This window comes from Natrix helvetica (genome assembly GCF_964273705.1).
Source record: "Natrix helvetica genome assembly, chromosome: 11".
In the NCBI taxonomy this organism is placed as follows: domain Eukaryota; kingdom Metazoa; phylum Chordata; class Lepidosauria; order Squamata; family Natricidae; genus Natrix; species Natrix helvetica.
The window spans coordinates 20,842,218-20,863,620 of record NC_138562.1 but is presented as its reverse complement, the minus strand read 5'-3'; the positions used below and the strand labels follow the sequence as shown (position 1 = coordinate 20,863,620).

The 21,403-nt window shown below is 44.7% G+C and overlaps 1 protein-coding gene across 1 annotated transcript; it reads right to left on the bottom strand.

Moving 5' to 3' along the window:
- Positions 1 to 5,915: 5,915 nt before the first annotated feature.
- Positions 5,916 to 13,364, bottom strand: SLITRK2 (SLIT and NTRK like family member 2). Its single transcript, XM_081963927.1, has 2 exons — positions 12,849 to 13,364; positions 5,916 to 11,218 (listed from the first exon to the last, which is right to left on the bottom strand). Exon 2 carries the CDS (start codon positions 11,173 to 11,175, stop codon positions 8,599 to 8,601), a length of 2,577 nt encoding a protein of 858 aa, XP_081820053.1. The 5' UTR covers positions 11,176 to 11,218; positions 12,849 to 13,364; the 3' UTR covers positions 5,916 to 8,598.
- Between the last annotated feature and the right edge of the window lie 8,039 nt (positions 13,365 to 21,403).

The following is a 21,403-nucleotide window of genomic DNA, read 5'->3' as shown; positions in this document are numbered from 1 at the left end:
GTCCAACCCCATGCTCAACCAGGAGAACATATACTATGTCAGATACATGACTGTCTAGTCTCTTCCTTAAAAGCCTCCAGTGATGGAGCACCCATGATTTCTGAAGGCAAGCTATTCCATTGGTTAACTGTCCTCACTGTTAGGATTGGGTTGGATTGTACTGTATTGTATTGTATAGGACACGGTTGGGTTGGGTTGGTTGGATTGGATTGAATGGGTGGGAATGCCTAATACCTGTAATGATCTCCTCATTCACATCAAATGATTCTCCTAATTCATGTCTGATTCATCTTTCAAGCGCTATTCTTGCACAATGAGGAATTCACATGGGTACACAAGGGATTAAAATTAAATCCCTTGTGTGTAAAATTAAAAAGAGGAAGCAGATCCAGGAAATCAACCCCTGATAATCTTGGAGAATCTGCTCCTCCAAATTGCAATCTGACCATGTTTGTGCAAGACACCAAAATGTGCATTCCTTGTTTGTGGATTATCCCAGTTTATTTCATGAGAAACTGGTGACGGTCTGTTTAATAAACTGTCATTAAGCCACGATGGCTCAGAGTATTGCATGTATGTTCAGAAACACAGGCGTCTCATTGTGTTGAGTTGGAAGGTTTAAAAATAAGCAGCCTCTCGCCATCCTGGAGATTTCGCTGCGAAGGGGAGTGAGATATATTGGCATTGACTCACACAGCCTTTGCTGCAGCCCCTTTGTCAGCTTCTACGAGTAAATGGTAGTCAAAAGGAGGGAAGTGGAAGGCCTTAGCCTTCCTTTCACAGCAATACATCTGCAAGAATAAACACCCACTGGCACAGTTAAAAAGCTGATGAGGCATGACCAAAAAGGAGTTTTCTAAGCAAATGTAGAATAAGAATCAAAGGAGAGTTGAAGGAAGCCTTTGACGGAGGCAAAACGCTCCATCTCACATCTCAACAGTCGATCACAACTATTTGCAATTACCCCCAACAGGGGCTTTCATAATGACACCCCAAAATCACACATATACACAAACACACACACCACACAAACCAAACCTTTTCCCCTGCCTCTAGTATGTCGCCCCTTTTGAAAATTTGCAGGAGGAAATACATTCCCAACTGCCAGCATTTGGGCATTGAGAAAACTACCCTGTGAAATTATGAATGAGTCAGAAATGGGAAGTTTGCCCAACTGGGCTTTTTAAAAATAAAATACACAAAAGGCCTTGAGAGAGAGGAGGGATGATGGAGTTGTAAAACGTCCCTTCTAGGGTCTTTCCATTTGTGTGCTTTTAATGAAGAGAGGATTTCCTTTGGGGGGAAAAAGTGAGGGGGTGATTAACGATGGTGACATTTATTTTCCTTAGAAGATGCCCTGGGAGCATTTTTGACGGAGGATCAGACTCACCCAAACCTCTAGATGGGCCACAAATATATTAGATAGATAGATGGATGGATGGATGGATGGATGGATGGATGGATGGATGGATAGATGGGAGATTTGCTTTGTCCTGGTCCATCCAGGTGATCCTTCTAACCTTGCTGCTGCAGCTTCTTCAATTTTCTTCAAATTCCTGGAAGGTGCAACACACTAGTGAATTTTAGGTTCATCTATTGATCCACCGATTGAAAAATTGGAAAATATATTGTTCTTTCTTTAACTCACGAGTATTCTCTTTCTCTTCTGTCCTCTTCCCAGTGTTAAATTATATTCACAATGTGTTGCAGTAATTTTGGAAAATCACAAGCTGTATCTCTGTGTATCTTGGGAAAATACATCTAAAAAATGAAAGAACAATAAGCAAACTCCCCTTAACTTTCTCTCCCACCCCCAATCTCATTTCACTCATGAAGAGTTTGGGTACCCAGCATTTATATTCTGAAGGAGAAATGATCTTAAGCAAAGTGTTTCTTTGGTGATGTAAGTAATCTTGTTTATACCAAGGACTTAACTCTGTATCAGTACTTCTCAGAACTAAGGACTATTAAATAGTGTTTTGAAGCACAACCACAGCATTTCAACATAAAAAACAAGGAATATCAGTTTTGAAATAAGGAGGAGAGAGAAGAAAGATAGAGAAGAAAGAGAGAGAGAGAAGAAAGAATGAGAAGAGAGAGAGGAGAGCAAAAGAAGAAAGAAATAGAAAGGAGATAGAAGAGCGAGTGAAGATAGAAAGAGAGAATAAGGAGAGAGAGAGAGAGAGAAGAAAGTAAGAGGAAAGAGAGAGAAGAGAGAGAGAGGAGAAGAAAGGAAGGAAGGAAGGAGAGAAGAGAGAGAGAGAGGAGAGAAAGAGAGAAGAAAGAAAGAGAAGAGTGAGAGAAGATAGAGAGAGGGAGAGAGAGAGGAGGGGGAAGAAGCAAGTGAACAAATAAATATTCAGTTCTTTTGAATGGAAGTATCTTTACTAGGAGTGCAACAATATTTTGTTCATTATGCATTTTTAAATAAACCAAACTGATTTTCCTTGGCAGAACTTAAAAACATTTGTTCTCATGTTTTCACACCTCTCTGAATTTCTGGAAAGAGTTCTCGGCTCGAAATGGAAGGAAAAAAAGAGAAGGAAACAAATTGAAAGCACTCAAATGGAGTTTGAAATATGCACTTGAGAACAGATGCATTGAAATCGTATATTTTTGTGAAAATATGTTGGACCTAAAGCTGTGTATTCTTTTGTTGTGGTTGTTATTAAAAAAAATCCTAGTTTGATAGGGAATTAGAGGATAGGAATGAACGAATGAGCAAAAAAATGATGTGGAGAAGATATCTGTTGCTCCCTTCATTTCTAATTCCTATTTGTTACCAATGGAGAGTGTCCAAATTTAGGTCCATCATCTTCATGAAAACAACAAATCAATAGAATATTAATACTATTAATCTATTAATAGAATTCTATTAATTCTATGGAATTCTATTAATTCCATTAATCAAAACACTGCACATTTCATCCATAAATGAATATCACAAAAATGGGGAAGTTTGGAGAACTGGCCAATGCCACCTCTGGCTGGCCCCAAAGTGGGAGGGAATGGAGATTTTGCGGTATCCTTCCCCTGCCATGGCCACCAAGCCACGCCCACAGAACCGATAGTAAAAAAAAAGTGAATTTCACCACTGTGTACTTACCTTTCTTTTAGATTCTCATGCATTAGTACAGTGGTACCTTGGGCCCAATGGCTTTGAAACTCATCAAATGTTGTTATTCAATGCATTTTGATGAAAACATTTTGTGCCAGTTACATGATTCCTTATGGGAAAAAATTGTTTGGTATTCATCATTTTTGGAATTCGTCACGCCTCCCAATTAATGAGAATAACTGAGGTACTACTGTATCTGGATTTCAAAACTTGGTCATCATTTGATGACAAAATTATCATCTTTGATTTTAAAAAATTGTCTCCTTTCCAGCTCAGGGGACAAATCTCAGCCTACAGCTAGAACAGGAATATTGGGGGGAAATATATCTATTTAAGGAATGGAATTTTTCTTCCTTTCCATCTGTGCCTAGTGAAAATGAAAAACAGGTCTGACCTTTAAGATTCAGCCAAAAAGGAGAGGGACCAGAGGCAACAATTTCCTTTTTATAAAAATATTGGAGACGGGTAGACAAATAGGGTTGGATTTCCCCATTCATCCATTCAAGAAAAAAATAATAGCCATGTCACAGGTTAGAACTCACCTGCAAATCTGCAGTCAGAAACCCTGCTTTCTCCACATACATAAAGCTTGAGAATGTGCAGAAAAAGAAAATAACAAATCGAACACAGCTTTATAATACAACATCCTTGTCGTAAGTCAACTATATTTTTTCATACAAAAGTAGTAAGTGTTGAGACAGAACATTGCTAAGGCGATTTTGAGATCTGGGATGCCATCCCGTTCTGGACACACAGTTGACTGGTTATGGTACATTGTCATTTTTGTTGTTTTTATCAATTTTATGGAATTTGAAAAAAGCTCTTTTGTGGAGTCCACAGGGTATAGATATCACAAATACGTAATAATTGTAATAAAAAAATGAAGAGTAGCATGTATTTCTTGAACAAGAATATGTATTTACCCCAAGTAAAAAACTCTGCTTATGCATCAAGAGGAATACATTTGGACAATCAAAGATGCAGCCAAACTTGGATGACAAAGCTTTGTAAAACCCAAGAAAATTATCCTGCCCCAAATATTTAGAAATCTCCAAACAAATAATTTCTCAAGACTACAGTTGACTTTTTTTTTTTAAATCCCAGTTTAACACCTAGGCTAAATAGTTAGCACTTCCTGACAAGTGCTACTCGTCTTCCCTTAAGCCACTGCCTGTTGGGGGAGATGGATTTTCCAGTAGGTTTTGAAAATATAAATGTAACATAAAATTTGATCTAATGAGGGAGGCAGGCGTGGGAGAAAGTTTAAGAGAACTAGCTGTAGAAAATGAGCATGTAAGAAAACATTGATTAGATACCACATTAAGACAAGAGAAGGCCAGCTAGTATCCTTCAAAAAAGCCCTAGATTTTGTGTTCAAAGTTTATTTTCTGTTGGGCTGGAGAGAGAGGGTGGGGGAGGGAGGGAGAGAGAGAGAGAATTATACATAGAGATGATAGATAATAGATATAGACAGATATACAGATTATATATAGAAATAGATAAAGAGAATAAATAGATGATTGATTGGTCACTATAAATAGATGTTGATAATATAGAGATAATAAATAATAGATAGACAGGTAAAAGATAATAGATCATATAGAGATAGAGTCTGTCTGTCTGTGTCTAACTACATCTATCTATCTATCTATCTATCATCTATCTATCTATCTATCTATCTATCTATCATCTATCATCTATCTATCTATCTATCTATCTATCTATCTATCTATCTATCTATCTATCTATCTATCATCTATCTATCATCTATCTATCTATCTATCTATCTATCTATCTATCTATCTATCTATCATCTATCATCTATCCTGGCACAGTAAATTAAGAACTTTTAATTTAAAAAAAAAACTTTCAGTGCATGTGGCAGATAATGTTCCTTTATAAATACATGGTTATCTTCCAATGATTTATTTACCGTAGACATTTGAATAGTCTTTTTCCTTTAAGAACCATGGCACATAATTAATCACTGATGATACAGATAGATGTTTGTGTGTGTGTGTACAGACACACACATATACACACAGAGAGCACGAGAGATACACCATTCCTTGGAGTTAAGATTTCTTCCTATCATTAGATCCCACGAGGAACTGTAAAAAGCTGTGTCAATCCCATCAGACAAGAGTCCGGTTCTCTATCGGCATCATAATAAAAGGATTATTTTCTCCACTAATCTATTTATGAAAAGGAAACACTGCTTTCCTTTCAGCAGCCATCAATTGCTTTAATAAGGAAGTGAAAAGCCTGTCCTACTTTGTATGCTGAACATCACCCCAGTTGCATAAGGATTTACAATAGCCAAAAACAAAACTGGTTTTGTTATAAATAAGAGCAATTTGCTGGGAAGGAGGGAAAAAAATGGAAACGAGAAAGAACTTCCCTTTAGTTACGATTGCACCTAAGGAGACAGGAAAAGAAAATATTTTTAACGCGCATAAAGATTTATCAGGCGTTCATGCAATTAAAACTTGTTGTGTATTCAAAGGGAAACGAAATCCTCCTTAAGACCAGCAAATGGGAAGACACACCAAAGCCTACGCACTCACCGAACAAAACTAAGATGTTCTGAAGAAGAAAAATGATGTACAGTTTTTAGAGGGAGGGTTTTTCAAAAGCAACCTGGCTGAAATTAAATGGTTAAGTAAAGAGATGCCCTGCAAATATTCTAAGCAATCATTTTGCTGATTATTTTTTAAGGGCGCACTAATCCAGGAAGTGCAATTATGTTAGGGGGGACGGGACACACCTTAACCAATTAGAGGAAAATATCAAAAACCACTGTTGAAAATCAATTTATTTATTTAAATAATGTCAAGCACCGAAATTTGACCTCCCGTTCATGTCTTTTGGTTCCTCTTCTTGCCTTGACCAGAATAGTGACGGAATAGCTGTCTTCAACTTGGCTAGATGTCTTGAGATGGAACTTCTATCCTCTTCAATTGATAGTCCCCATTGCTGGAAGAAATCATTGTAGCTCAACATGTCTTGAAGAACAACAGATACTTTTGGAGAAAGGAGAACCCAGGGCATGTTTTCTAATGTCTCGTTACCACCACTGTCCTTTCTCTTTGATGCCATGGTTTTAGGTGGAGCTAAAAAGTAAGCATCTGATTGGCCGATCGTTCTTCCAATGGTGTCAGCATGTCACCATTAGTGATCCATTCTCATGGAAGTTTAGAAAGAGGCCAAACAGTAGAATACCCGCAACGGTAGAGAGATGGTTGGCAAAACTACATCTTATTCTCAGTGGGCAATTATTTACTTACTTAATTTATTGGCTTACTGATTGGGTTACTTGAAGAAGTTTGCATCCCTGCTTAAATGAATCTCAAATGTCCATGACAGAACTCAGAACACCCTGAGTCTTTCAGAACAAGTCAAGACTTGGATAAACAAGATCCACAAATGTCGCCATTTTATCAGTTTCACACTACTTTGGATTCTAGTTGATTTAAGTTAATTCATGAATGAGAGAGGCTTGCAAAGTCTTCTGGAACTAGCAGGGATGGGCAACTAGAGCTTAGTGTAGGTACAAGTCCTGGATACTAAAAAATTGTTGTTTGTTCAATTTTAGACAATATTCTAGGGCGGAGATTCTCAACCTATTCTTCACTACCAAACCCCGTTAAATACTTCTTGTGGCCGTGGACCACTAAGACTTCACTCAAAATTTAAATCATAATGTTTCTTCAAACCTTCATGGACTCCCTGTGATGACATCATGTCCCCCAGGGGTCCACAGACCCCATAGGTTGAGAGCCAATGTTCTAAGACCTAACTTATGAACAACAATACAATGAGAAAACAATGCCAGATGTGTGGTTATTGCCCAAGAGAACATCTTTAGGAATATAGCTGAATACAGACAAAAAAGCGAGACTTCAAAAATACTAATTTGAGACTGGATCTGACTTCGCTTGTTGGGCCAAATTTAGAATCAACTGGGAAAGGAGAAAGGCTAATTATGTGTAAACCAAAAAGACCCTTATATTTTTTACAGTATAGTCGTATACGAGCCCTTACAATTGTTCCCCCCTCCCCTTATAGAAAGGCCTATGGGAAAATCCATACTAGTTTGATGTGATCTCTATAAACAAACATGACATCTGGAATTAAAAAATAGTATTTTCTTCCTGTCATGTCATTCAATATATATACATACAACATATATATCTACACAAACATACACACACATGGAGAGAGATATAACATATGTGTGTTGGTATATATTTGTGGGTATGTATGTGTATATATACACACATGTACATATATGTATGTGTACACACACACACAAACACACACACACACACACAAACACATATATTTCCCAAACACTGGAAATGGAAACTCTTGGCTTTAAATGTATAAAAATATCTAATTTTAATATATTACAAGTAAAGTAATGTTCTCTTCATTAGGCGAATGATCTGAAAAAACACTGAACATTATAACTGTGTTAGGAGCTGCAGCTTAACAAATATAGGAGGCCTGTGGATTTTGTGTTAATTTTTTTTCTTTTAAAGAACTATTACTAGAAATTTAAAATAGTTCTTTCTTTTAAAGTGAGATAGCTGGATACCCCAAATCCACTGCTAAATTCTGAAGTCATTTTCGAAATGTATGTAGAATCAGGCCAGAAATAAAAAGTGGAACAAAAGAACATTTTTTACAGTTCAGTCCATAAAAAAACTTCAGACATAAACTCTCTTGACGTGGGAATTTGTTTGTCAATTAAGCAATCACCGCTTGTAGCAAAGCAGGGCCGAGATCCGGTTTACCCACTTCTCCTAAGTGAAACATAAAACACATTTACCTTCAGCTCATGATGTCATGATGTGCATTTAAAGTGCAAAGACACTTTAACGCACACATACAAATGTGATGCCCAGTGCTTGTACTTGACCATTGAAAAAAAAGAACTGTCAATATTTTTATTTACAAAATAAAATAAAAAAAGGGAGGGAAGGAGGGAAAGAGAAAGACACTTGCTAATCTAGTGCAGGAAGGACAGAACATCTGTTTCAGATATTATGTTTTCCATCTCAATGCTCTGGATGTCGAGAGAACCTTTTCATATCGTCTCTTCGTCTTTTCCCCCACAAAAAACCCAATGCAAATGTTCCGAGAAGAAACATTCATTCAGTTCTTTAAAAAGGCCGAAAGGGGGGAAAAAAGGAGGAAGATATGCAAAATCATAACAATAGTAATAATTATAATAACTTAAAGGGAGTTTAGTAGAAGACGCCGATCCCAAAAAACCTGGCCTGGTCTGAAAATGTCTTCATGGATGATGATGATGGATGAGAAAAAAAAAACCCCAAAATATTATTCTTATTCTGGGACCAATTTCATTGGAAATCTTCAGCTCAGGTCTGTCTGGCTTGCTCTTTTTCAAGACTTTCCCCACCCATCCGATGCAAACTTCCCCTCCCCCAGGTCTTTCCCCCCCCCTCCCCATTTCACAACTGACTAATGGCAGTTTGTTTTTCCAACACTTCGAGGTAATCCGGTTCGGCCTGCAACTTTCCGTGCAGCAAAGGGAGATCGGGTTTGGAGAGTTCTGTAAAATACTTCCTTGGAGTCCCATACAAAACCGTCTTGTTGAGCCTGTCTTGGTTTTGTCGCCTAGACTCGTAGGAAGGGGCAAACTGCCGTTTGGGGAGGGTGCAGAAATTATATTGGACCATGCTTCCGCTGGGCAGCTCCTTCACCCTCTCCACCAAGTTTTGATACAGCAGTTCGGGCTCTCTGGAAAAGGATTGCTTCTCCAACATATCCGCCGCAGTGATGGTGAAAGCGAAGCTGGTAGAGTCGTCCTTCTTCGGCTCCAGATTGCTGTAGTTAAACTCATGGAGGTTCCTGTAGTAAGCGACAGGGTCTCCTTCCTTCTGCATGTAGATTGGATTCTGGCACATCTCGCCAACGGGAGGTGGGATGTAATTATAGACGTGCCCTTCTGCTTTCTCATGGGCCTCGCTGTTGTAGCACCCGTACTGCAGTTGGAAGGAACTGACGTCCAGGTTGTTGGCACTGCTGGGCACGCTTGGCAGCCCCTTGCGGCGCTTGAGAACAAAGACAAAGAGCCCAGCCCCGAAGCAGACCGATAAAATAAACACAACCAGAAGGCCCAAAATTAAGACGGAGAGGGGGACTTCGGTCCGCATTTCTGGAAAGGCGCTGGGGAAGATACTGAAGGCTGACGGCGTGTCAGTGTTCAGATTGAGGGACAAGAGAGAAGAATCTAAGAGATTGGGGTTCTCGGGACAGATGACCTCTTTGCTCAAGGTCTTGAGATGTTCTCCAGCGTGCTTGGCAGGAGAGTCACAGATCACTTCGTTAATGACCACCGGACTTCCTGACTGCTGATTGTTTTGCTCGGTGACTTGTTCTATCCAGTATCTCAAGCCCATGATGTCACAAGTACAGTCCCAAGGGTTTTCTTGAAGGTCGATTTGAATTAGGGCTGAAAGCTGGTCGAGGACACCTTGCACGGGAAGATGTGAGAAATGGTTGTTTCTCAGGTTGAGTCTAGTCAAGGTGGTGCATCCAAAGACATGGTCTGGCAGGGACCTCAAGAGATTGTTGTTCAAAAAGAGGAGGTGAAGATTGCCCAGCGCATCAAAGGTGCGTGGCAGGATCTCTTTAATCACGTTATACTCTAAATAGAGATACTGTAAGCTGTGGAGCCCTTCAAACATGGAAGGATACAAGACCTCAAGGTAGTTACCGTTGAGATAAAGCCGGCGTAAACTGGTGAGGTTAGAAAAGGCACCTTCTTGGATCACAGCTATCCTATTGTTTCCCAAATGTAACAAGTCCAGGGACGGATAGTCCACGAGATCACTTTTATAGATCGTTTGCAAGTAGTTGCTCGTCAAATAGAGTTTCTTTGGACTACTGGGCTTGGGGTGGAGATCGGAGATGTTGCCAATTCGTTTCTCCTGGCAGTTGACGTTCAACCCATTGTCAGAACTTTGCGAAGTGCAAGCGCAAAGATTTGGGCAGGTTAGGGGCACGGGCGATTTCGTTTGATAAACCATGATGGGCCCAAAAATCTGCCGGTCTTTAGACACGGTGACCCGTGGGGTTGGACGGTTCCTGGTTTTGGGTGGGCGGCTGGCTTTGGGAGCCCTGGTGGCCCCGACAGCAGAGTGAACTGTTGGGGGAAATCTCTGGAGGTGTGTGTCTGAGTGGGGAGGGTATTTCTCCCTTGGGTTGGCATCGCCCACACCTTTTCGGGGGCAGAGGTCCTGCCTGGTGAGTTGGGTGACATCTTTGCCGTGCAACCTGAAAGGGGTCTCGCACACAATCTCCCCAACAAAGACCGTGATGGTATCTAGCCAGGCTTTGAGAGGCAGGAGGTCACAGGTACAGTTCCATGGGTTCTCCTCCAGCTGGATTTCCATAATCCCTCCGATGTGTTCCAAGACGCCAGCAAAAGGCATCATTTTTAGCCGGTTCCCTCTAAGGTCCAGGTGGGTCAGGAGGACAAAACGAAAGACGTTGCTAGGGAGGGATAACAACAGGTTGTCATTGAGGATCAGCACCTTCAGCTTGTTGAGTTTGCTGAAAGCCCCCGCCTCAATGGCGGCGATGTAGTTGTAGTCGGCCTGGAGATACTCCAGGCTCTCTAAGCCGAGGAAGGTGTCCTCCCGCAAGATCTCCAGCTTGTTGTTGTTGAGGTGCAGCCTCTTAAGAATCCGAAGGCCCAGGAAAGCCCCCGTTCGAATCTCTTCCATGTCGTTGTAACCCAAGTGGAGCGTCACGGCATTGGAGTAGTTGACAAATTCGTTGGGGTAGAGCCGGGCGAAGGCATTCCCGTTGAGAAAGAGCTGGTAGATCTTGGAGGGGGGAGGCAGAAGGAGGCCGACAGTGGTAAATCCCTTGTTTTCGCAATTGATATTCAGCACGTTCTCCTTCTCCTCGCAAGGGCAACGGCTCTTGCTGCAAATGTCTTTGGCAGGTTTGCGGCTCTCCGTGGTCGGCGCGATCCCAGCTACTGTGAACACGCTCAGCAGCCAAACTCCCTTCTGCATCTTTATGGAGCCTGGAGCCCACCTTCTGCGCCAAGAGTCAAGCCTTGAGGGAGGCAGAAAAGAGGAGGCCCATCAATCAAACAGCACCCAACTCTCCGGAGGCAATGCAGCAACAACACCGCGACACCATCCTCCAGGCTCACCCTCACCCCATCCTTTTGGGGCCTCCTCAAGAGGAAGGGACCTCTGCTCTTTTTACCCCACCTGGACCCCTCACTCCCTTCACCACCGGAGCTCTGATTCTTTGGGCTGCTCTTCAGGGTTCTTCCTTTCCCCCTAGGGAGGGTGAAAAGGCAGAAGTTGTCCTCTTCTGCCTTTTCCCCCTCCCTATCCCACCAACATATTTGGGGAGGGGGGAAGGGAGAGAGGAAGAGGTTTCGATCTGCTCAGACCCAACAGCCCTTTTCTCTCCATCACCCCCCCCCCGCCCCCAACTCCATTCCCCTTTTCCCTTCTCCAGGTGGCCACCTTAGGATGGGAATTTTCGGACTCAACTGGCCTTTCACTTCTGCAGCTCTTCCCCTTCCCTTCCTCTCGTGCCATGGAAACTCTTTTGTGCAGGGAAGGAGCCTGGCTTATCACCCCTCCCCTCCCCCCACCCCCAGGCTTTGCCCCAGCCAGCCCCCTTACCCCCCATTTCCAGTTTAATCAACAGCTTTTGGTGCAGGCAAAAAGATGTGTTTTCTTTCCTTCACCCCACAGTTCCACTTGGCCTAATTATGCCCAACGGGGACCCGTCAAAGAGTTGAGGGACACCATCAAGTGTCCTGTTGGGGAAGACTTGTCCATCTTCCACTAGGAAAGGTGGACGAAAGGATCAGGAGATAAGCCTCCCCCTTGGAGGGTTCTCTTGAGACCCCTCCCCATGACTCTGGGGTGGGGAATCTCCTTCCACGGCTCTTTAATTTGCCCTGTTGGGGAGACAGGATTGGGTCCTATCCAGACACCCAACGAAGCCCAAACGCTCTTTCCAAAGCAAACTACCAAACCGTCGATTCTACCGAATTTACTTCTCTGTTTCTCCCTATCCACCACCGACCCGCCTTCCCTGTTCAATCCGAGGCTTGGTGGTTTTAAAAAAGAAATTGTGGAGGAGGGAAGGAATGGGGGGTGGGAGGTGGGGGGGGGGGCTGCAGGGGAGTTGTTCTCTTTCTTTCCTTGGAAATATTGGGAATGAACGGGAAATTCAAGATACGCAAAAGATACCCCTCCCCACCCCTGGTAGCGTCTCCGGCTTGAAATTCCGCGACTTTCCATCAAGGGTAGTTCAGGAGAGACGCACTGGAGGAGGAGGAAGACCGAAAGCAACTCGATGCAACCCCCCCCCCCCACCACTCAAAACAAAATAAGTCTCATCTCCGGGACCTCAAATTTACTTTATAGCCCGCTCCCCCATCGCCGACACTTTGCTGCATCCCCCCCCCCCCCCAGAAGCGGAGAGGGGTTGAAGGAAACGAAGCCCCCTCCCCAAGAACTACCAGCAAATGATGAGAGCTTCCAGTTTTGAGTCCACGCGGAGCGGACGAAGACCCCCTCCCCGCACCCCCTCTTGCCTTCGACTTCCGAACTGCCAAGCTCAGAAACCGTCCCCCATGCCCCCCCCCCCCAAATCTCCTTTGCAGAACCACCCACGCCCCGCGCCCGCAGAGCGCCGGCTCCCTTGCGCTACTCACTCATCCGGAGAATCGCAATCTCTCCGTCTTGGCCCGGGCGCGCAGCCACGAGGTCAGCATCTTCCGCGGCGGGCAAGACAGACGCAAACCGAAGCAGCAGCAGCAGCAAAAGCCGGGGCGGGCAAGCGGGCTTGCAAAGCGAGCGAGCGAGGAAGGGCGGACAGAGCTGGGCACGGGCTGCGCCACCCCCGCTTCCCCCAGCGCGGAGAGGCGGGCGAGACTCTCTCTCTCTTTGCCAAACGCCCCGAGCGAGCGTGCAAACGTGGCTGGCTAGTAAGTGTGGCGCAGGGGATGCGCGGGTGGGCGGAGGAGGAGGAAGAGGAGGAGGAGGAGGAAGAAAAAGAAGAATAGAAGGAGGAGGAGGACGAAGAAGAGGAGGAGGAGGAGAAGGAAGAGGAAGAGAAGAAGAGGAGGAGGGAGGAAGAGGCGCGCAGTCCTTCCGACGGGGCGAAGAGGGCCGGCGCGCAGATCTCGGCTCGCCCGAGCTTCTCTCCGCTCCGCCGGCGCCTCCAGACCTCTGAGTTACTTCGGCTGCCTGCGGGCAGGCTGGCCTCCTCGCGCGGAGCCAGCGCGGCTGACGTCACGCGTGGGGCTGGTCTTGCCCGGCCGTGGGGCGGAGGGAGAGGTGTGGGGGGGGGGCAGAGGGATGCACGGGCGGGAGGGCCGGCACAAGGCGCAGATTCCGTCCAGCGCCGCTCTCCAGCTGCTGAAAAAGGGGGGAGGGGGGGAGGCAGCCGCGGTGCCCTATTTCGGGTGGGGGTGGGGATGGATAAGGAAACTGGGGCAATTAGTTCGGGTTAGGGAGAGGGGTTCGCGGGGAGAGGGGAGGGACAATGCGGCCTATGGAAGAGGAGTGGGAGGGATGAGGATGGGCGCTCCTCTCCGGAGTGGGGTGTGAGGCGGAGATTTTCGCGTCTTTTCTTTTTCCCCTCCGGGAGAGGAAGGAAGATCTGGCTGGGAACGATGGGAGTTTCAGCTTAAGGAATCTGGAGGGTGCCAGGGGAGGGAGAGCCCAGGCTGGGGATGATGGGAGTTCTACCCCGGCCAATGAGAGGGTGGGCTCCTTGGTGCTCTCAAAGCTTGGTGGCTTTCTTACAGTACAAGCCCAGAGAGCACCAAAGACAACACAGTTCAACACATATTCTCTTCTGTATTGGAGAGTGCCTGGGGATGAGGAGCTGGGGATGATGGGAGTTTTAGTCCAGGGCATCTAGAGTATGCAAAGGCTGGCACTGGGGCTTGATTCGTTTTCAGGATGTGTGTGTGTGTGTGTGTGTGTACACACTGCAAGTCTTTCTGATTTGGTGACCTTATACGAGGAGGAGGAGGAAGAAGAAGAAGGGAAGAGGAGGAGGAAAGAGAAGGGAAAAGGAGGAAGAGGAGGTGGAAGAGGAAAAGGAAGAAAAGGGGAAAGGAGGAAGAGAAGAAGGAAAACAAAAGAGGAGGAGGAGGAGGAAAATTCACGGAAGCTTTGTGGATTCTCTGTATTTAGAGTCTGTGTTTCCGTCTCTAGCAGCTGCTGGGAAAAACAGGAGAATTAAAATTCACACCCTGTTTATGGCTTCCTGGGAAGCCTTTGGCCGACTCTTTCGCCTGTAATTCACATTGCTGCAGAGTTCCTTGTTTGGATTTAATTCCTGTGTTTCCAAGGAGTGCTGCAGTTCCACCCAATTGGCATTGAAGCCCAGACTTAAGATGGCAATTTGAGGTATCCTAGCTTCAGAACTGGACTTAGAGGAGTCCCTTCAATTAACTGCAGCAACGGTCTGCAGAACAGTGAAACCGAAGTGCTGGAGATAACAGAAACACTGATAGGAAATGTGTCCCAACCCACAATAAATTGATCCTGGAGAGTCACTTTCTTGGACAAGCGACAATCTGGTTTATTTGTTTCTCTGCCTCTGCATTGGATCGAATTGGCAGGATTCCTGGCTTCCCAAACAGATTGTCTCCATTCCCTGCTGCAAGAGAATGCAAAGAGTTTCTAAGGACTGCAATGGGACCTTCAGAAAAGAGGCCTCTTCACTGGGATTAAGTTGCAGCGAACTCAAATAATGTTTCTCCTTTAAACTGGGTGCTCCAGACTTTGAAAGTCTCACAATTCCACAATCACATTCAGTTCATAGCAGCCCTTATGGTAGGCATACATTATTGGACTTTTTAATAAAGGTTTTAACAGATTAACAGAATTGGAAGGGACCTTGCAGGTCATCTAGTCCAATCCCCCCGCCCAATCTGGAGACCCTACGCCACTTCTGACGGATGGCAGTCCAGACTTTCTTGAATGTCTCAAGTGATGAAGCTCCCACAACCTCTGAAGGCAACTTCTGTTCCTTTGGTTGATTGTTCTCACTGTCATTTAGTTCCTCTTTAGTTCCAGGTTGAATCTCTCCTGGATCAGTTTCCATCCATTATTCCTTGTCTGGCCTTCAGATACTTTGGAGAATAGGTTGACCCCCCCTCCTCTCTGTGGCAGCCCCTCAAATATTGGAAGACTGCTCTCATGTCTCCCCTGCTCCTTCTCTTCACTAGACTAGCTGTGCCCAGTTCCTGCAACCGTTCATTGAATGTTTTAGCCTCCAGTCCCCTCATCCTCCTGGTGCTCTTCTCTGCACTTTTTCTAGAGTGTCAACATCTTTTTTATAGTGTGGTGACCCAAACTGGATGCAGTACTCTAGGTGTGGCCTTACTAAAGCTTATAGAGTGGTATTAGTACATCCCTTGATCTTGATTGTGTCCCTCTGTTAATTCAATTTAGGATTGCGTTGGGTTTTTGACTGCTGCCGCACACTGTTGGCTCCTATTTAATTGACTGCTAAGACTCCAAGAAGTCTCTCAAGGTGAAGATTCCCCTTGTTCAGTCATGTCCGACTCTAGGGGGCAGTGCTCATCTCTGTTTTTTAATGGTTTTTCACACTTAACGATCGTTGCAGCATCGTCGTGATCAAAATTCAGAAAGCTTGGTGACTGATTCACATTTATGACGGTTGCCGTGCCTTGGGAGCATGTGATCCCCTTTGGATAAACTGGGTTCACTTAAGCACTGTGTGATTCACTCAACAACTGCGGCAAGAAAAGTCGTAAAACAGGGGGAAACTCACTTAAGTGTCTCCCTTTGCGACATAAATTCTGGCCTCCATTGCGGTCATAAGTTGAGGATTACCTGTAATTCAAGGTACTAGTCCCTTGCACCCATTTTTGTATCTGAGAATCCAAAATTCAGGGCAACCCAAGGAGACACAAAGTGCTTGGAAGGTCAACGGGAGACGCACAGATTTTACACAGAACTACACTATGTTTCTGTGAAATCTTCTCCCCCCCCCCCCCGGTCTGTTCCATGGGCTTTTGATTTACTGCATTAATATTACTTTTTGTTTTCGTTTTGACTGCTCATCCATTTTTGGTTGAAATGAAGGACATTACATTTTTTGAACGCTGTGACCAGAAAAGAGGATTTAGAGTCCTCTTATGCTTCAGTGGGAAGTGTAAAAACCACAATTTCTAGGGAATGCCACCTCTCTGCTTCTGTAAAATATTTCTTGCAGCTTTCTCCTGCCTTGATCCATCCATATCAAGTGATTGGATTTCCCCCTCCTCCTTTGGAAATGCACCAACTGAATCATATCTATTTCGCTGGATCATCGGAGTCCTTAAATTGCCATAAAGGATTAAGGTCCAGCACCCACCCACCCTAAATTCCACCGACCCTTTTCTGGCACCAATTTAGGACCCCTATGGAGATTCTCATTCATCCAGGTCATGGTTGTCCCAAATATGCTTTTTTTCCAAAAGGCAATCAGACTTTCTGGTTTTTCTTTGAAGATGTTTCACTTCTCATCCAAGGAGCTTCTTCAGCTCTGACTGGATGGTGGGGAATGGAAGGATTGATACTCCTTGCAGACAGCTGGTCATTTGCATCCTTTTAGGGAGTCATTGAGGCCACTTGGAGGCTTTTCTGTGTCCTCAGGGTCACCTGAGTGGTGCAAATGGTTCCTGTAGTCTGCAATTTGTTTGGACATCCATTCATACTCCCACACCATTCAAAGGGTGTTCATCCCAAATTGTATAGCTAAAAAGACTGGTCATTTGATTTCTTTTTAGCAAGCCGTTGAGGCCACTTGGATGTTTTTCTGTATCAAAGGGGCATCTATGTCAAAATTGAACAGCCCCCTCTCAACAGAGCGTGAGGGATACAACATCATCTGGGTTGTGCTTCTGTGGCTGTGCCGTCAACGTCACCAAGTGCTGGTAACTGGCTGACCAACCGCACTCAACGTGTAGTTCTCAATGGAACTGCATCTACATGGAGGGAAGTATGCAGTGGAGTACCCCAAGGCTCTGTTTTAGGCCCAGTACTCTTCAACATCTTCATCAATGATTTGGATGAGGGAATAAATGGGGAACTCATCAAATTTGCAGATGATACCAAGCTGGCAGGAATAGCCAACACTCCAGAAGATAGGCTTAAGATACAGAAGGATCTTGACAAACTTGAACATTGGGCACTATCTAATAAAATGAAATTCAATGGTGAAAAGAGTAAGGTTCTACATTTAGGCAACAAAAACGGAATGCACAGGTACAGTATAGGTGATACCTTACTCAGTAGTAGTAACTGTGAAAGGGATCTTGGAGTCCTAGTGGACAACCATTTAAATATGAGCCAGCAGTGTGCAGCAGCTGCCAAAAAAGCCAACACAGTTCTAGGCTGCATCAACAGAGGGATAGAATCAAGATCACGTAAAGTGTTAATACCACTTTATAATGCCTTGGTAAGGCCACACTTGGAATACTGCATTCAGTTCTGGTCGCCACGATGTAAAAAAGATGTGGAGACTCTAGAAAGAGTGCAGAGAAGAGCAACAAAGATGATTAGGGGACTGGAGACTAAAACATATGAAGAACGGTTGCAGGAACTGGGTATGTTTAGCTTAAGAGAAAGAAGGACTAGGGGAGACATGATAGCATTATTCCAATATCTCAGAGGTTGCCACAAAGAAGAGGGAGTCAAACTATTCTCCAAAGCACCTGAGGGTAGAACAAGAAGCAATGGGTGGAAACTAATCAAGGATAGAAGCAACCTAGAACTGAGGAGAAACTTCCTGACAGTTAGAACAATTAATCAGTGGAACAGAAGTTGCCTCCAGAAGTTGTGAATGCCCCAACACTGGAAGTCTTTAAGAAGATGTTGGATAGCTATTTGTCTGAAACGGTATAGGGTTTCCTGCCTAGGCAGGGGGTTGGACTAGAAGACCTCCAAGGTCCCTTCCAACTCTACTATTGTATTGTATTGTATCTACCTCCAGTCTACAATATAGTCCTTTCAGCAGTTCAAAGAAGGTTCCATGCCCATTTGCACCACTCAGGTGGCCCCGAGGACACAGAGAAACCTCCAAGTGGCCTCAACAACCCTCTAAAAGGATGCAAATGACCAGCTGTCTGCAAGGAGTATCAATCCTTCCATTCCCCACCATCATCCAGTCAGAGCTGAAGAAGCTTCTTGGATGAAAAGTGAGATGTCTTCAAAAGAAAAACAATAAAGTCAAGTCGCCTCTTGACAAAAAAAGCCTTTTTGGGACACTAATTTAGTATTGAACTTTAGTTGACTAGATTCTTGTCTATAGGCTTGAATACAGGTAGTCCTCGGCCTATGACCACAAAGGAGCCCAAAATGTACGCTGCCAAGTGAGACCATTGTTAAGCGAGGCCTGCCACACTTTACACCTTTTCTGGCCACATTTGTGACGTGAATCACTGTTAAATGAGTCGTGCAGTGGTTCAGTGACCCTGTCTTCCCCGTGGAAGGTCGCAAAAGGGGATCGCATGATGTATTGCGACCGTCATAAATGTGAACCAGTGGTCAAGCATCCGTAAGGGAAAAATCACGTGACTCCGGGGAGGCTGCAACAGTCAGAAATGTGAAAAAAAATGATCCCGAGTCGCTTTTTTTAAAGTGGCATTGTGACTGTCGGAGGGTTGCTCACGGAATGGTCGTAAGGCGAGGACTACCTGGGTTGTGCTTCTGTGGCTGTGCCGTCAACGTCACCAAGTGCTGGTGTCTTGGCTTCCCTTTGTAGTCCACGTGGTTGCATACGGCGAGGTATTTCTATTCTTCTCCGACCCTGATTATGAAGAAAATCAAGAGTTGCTGCATTTAGCCGTAAAGAGCCTGCAGGGAGATCAGGGGGCAGAGCCAAGCAAATTCCACGCCAGAGAGAAGCAAAGGGGACGGGATGAATGTGCGGGACGGGGAAGAGGTGGGCTCTCCTGTCACATCTTGGCATGCTTTGGAGAGCAGAGGAGGGGTGTGTGGAAGTCAACGCAAAGGGCAAAAGGAACAGCGTGTTGGCACCTTGCCCAGTGGGCCTCCCGGTCCCACAGCGTCCTTCCTTTTAGTCACAACAGCTGGCATTCTGCGGCTTTTGGGGGAGGTTGCGTACACTTTCCTGGGAGAAGAGGGGAAGGAGGACACGGGAAGGAGGGGAGCCAACTCCGAAGCGGTCAGTCGTGACTCCGAGGGAGAGGGAAAAGGATCTGGATGCGAAATCCCCTCCGGCCTCAGGTTACGGAAAGATAAATCCCAGTTGACGGGTCTGTAGGATTTGTGGAAAGGTTGTTGATGTTGAGGTTTATATTAAAAGCAAAGCAACGTGGGGCATAGGGAAAGGGGTGTAAAAACATACAAACATGTGTGGCAGTAATGCACAAAAATGTATCAGAGCAATGATTTGGAGGAAGGAAGGAGGGAGGGAGAGAGGAAAGAAGGGAGGGAGGTTGGAAGGAAGGAGGGAGGAAAGGAGGGAGAGAGGAAGGGAGGGAGGTTGGAAGGAAAGATGGAAGGAAAGGAAGGAGGGAGAGAGGGAGGGAGGGAGAGAGGACGGGAAGGAGGTTGGTAGGAAGGAGAGGAAAGGAAGGGAGGAAAGAATGAAAGAGAGGGGAGGGAGGAGAATGGAAGTGAGGAAGAAAGGAGAGGGGAGGGAGTGAAGGAAGGAAGGAAGTTATCAAGTCATCCAAAGGATGGGAACTCCCATCCTGGAAATATTCTCTGTTTATTTCAAGGGGAAACTTGAGATGTTTGGCTATAAGAACCAAATGAATGAATGAATGAAAATACAACTGCAAAATAATATAATTTACGATCATGTCAGGAACAATGTTTTTCCCGAACTGGATGCAGCTGGAGAGAAGGAATCTCAAGAGCGTAGATTTCCCGGGGTAGCTTGAAAATCTTTGCAGGGCTTTTCCCGAGTCCTGTTAACTAGAATGTTGCTCCCAGCACAGATGGTGAGTTATGATTTATTAAACATGGCAGCACCAGGGTGCTTTGTGTTGGCTTTTAAGACAACTTCTATCAGGGAAGACTGTCGGGGAGAGAGAAAGGAGGATCTGGTAGGTATTCAGGAACCAGAGGAAGCAACCCAGCCATTCTCAAGAACCTGACCTGAATTTAATCAAACCACAGCAATACTCTTACCAAACTTCCGAGGATGTTGGTAGACTTCAGAATACTTGTCATTGCAAAAGATTATCCTAGAGAAACCAAGATGCACCCATTCACTTTTTAAGGATTCTAATTTTGTGCAAGAATACAATTTGGGCCAGTCGGCCATTTTAGAAATTAAATTCCTCTGTTTGGCATTGGGTAACATGGGATGCGGTGGCTCAGTGGCAAAGACACTGAGCTTGTCGATCATAAAAGTCAGCAGTTTGGTGGTTCGAATCCCTAGCGCTGTATAATGTAGTGAGTTTGATCCTAGGTAGAGGCAGATATTTCTCTCTCTGGGCACACTGAGACTATATCAGCTGAACATAATTCTGCTCTGGTGACAGGAAGGGCATCTGGCCATTAAAACACTCTGCTAACTCCATTCAGTTGTCCAGGATCCACCCCGCAAGGGATTGTCAGGTCATTAAACGGAGACCCTGATGATATATACTCTAAGAATTAGAACTTGCCTTGGGATGGTATGGGCTGCTCAAACAATGAAGATACTTTGCATCTAATGGATCAGGAAGACGTACCATTTATTATTATACATCTGCACCAAGGATGTGACTGCATGGTTGAGATAGAAGCCTCTAGAATTCTCATAGCTCATTTTGAGATTTAGCATTCTGCATGTTATCATCAATCAAAATAATTCTGAATTACATATCCGTCTGCTTCTATCCCCTGTGGCATTTCAATGACCTTGAGAATGACTTAGAGTCTGCTCGGCAAATAAAGGGAGCAATTCCCTGCCTTTGGAACAAACACATATTGTCTTTGTTTTGAAGAAGAAGAAGAAGCAGCAGCAAATCTTTAATCTCATTAATATTTTAAATGAGATGAAGCTAACGTCTTTGCTTTCAAAATTGCAATTCTGACCTCAGTGAAGGTTAGCAGGGCTTTCTGACCATAGGCAGTTGCTCTGAATTGAAGAATGACTATCAATACTTGGAATGGTAAAGGGCTCAGTGGCTCAGTGGCTAAGATGCTGAGCTTATCGATCAGAAAGGTCAGCAGTTGAGCGGTTCGAATCCCTAGCGCTGCATAACAGAGTGAGCTCCCGTGA